A 270-nucleotide genomic window follows, 5' to 3' on the forward strand; every position below is an offset into this window, starting at 1 on the left:
CATATATAGGTATAATTAAATATATCAAATTCTAAAAAATAATAATAATAATAAATAAACCTAAAACAACCAACTGTAACTTACCCTGAGACATTATATGTGCATTTGACAGGAATGAGCCTGACTGCTGTCCGAGATCGTACGATAACTCTCCTGGACTGACGACTACTGTGCCAGACCCCAACTCCCCGCCTGTAACCTCTGTCACCTCCATTTTTGCTCTGAAATAAAATTCAGTATTACAATCACTTTCATTAGTCTGAATGCAGA

At 36.3% G+C, this 270-nt stretch overlaps 1 protein-coding gene across 1 annotated transcript in view; it reads right to left on the bottom strand.

The window, feature by feature from the left end:
• The window catches only part of LOC119589339 (zinc finger protein 236-like), a gene marked incomplete in the record, with an annotated part of 34,598 nt that overhangs the window by 32,343 nt on the left and 1,985 nt on the right, over positions 1 to 270 (bottom strand). The window contains 1 exon segment of the mRNA XM_037937958.1: positions 85 to 221. Within this exon segment, the coding sequence (XP_037793886.1) occupies positions 85 to 214 (130 nt within the window).

The sequence above is a fragment of the Penaeus monodon genome, chromosome 25, assembly GCF_015228065.2.
Source record: "Penaeus monodon isolate SGIC_2016 chromosome 25, NSTDA_Pmon_1, whole genome shotgun sequence".
In the NCBI taxonomy this organism is placed as follows: domain Eukaryota; kingdom Metazoa; phylum Arthropoda; class Malacostraca; order Decapoda; family Penaeidae; genus Penaeus; species Penaeus monodon.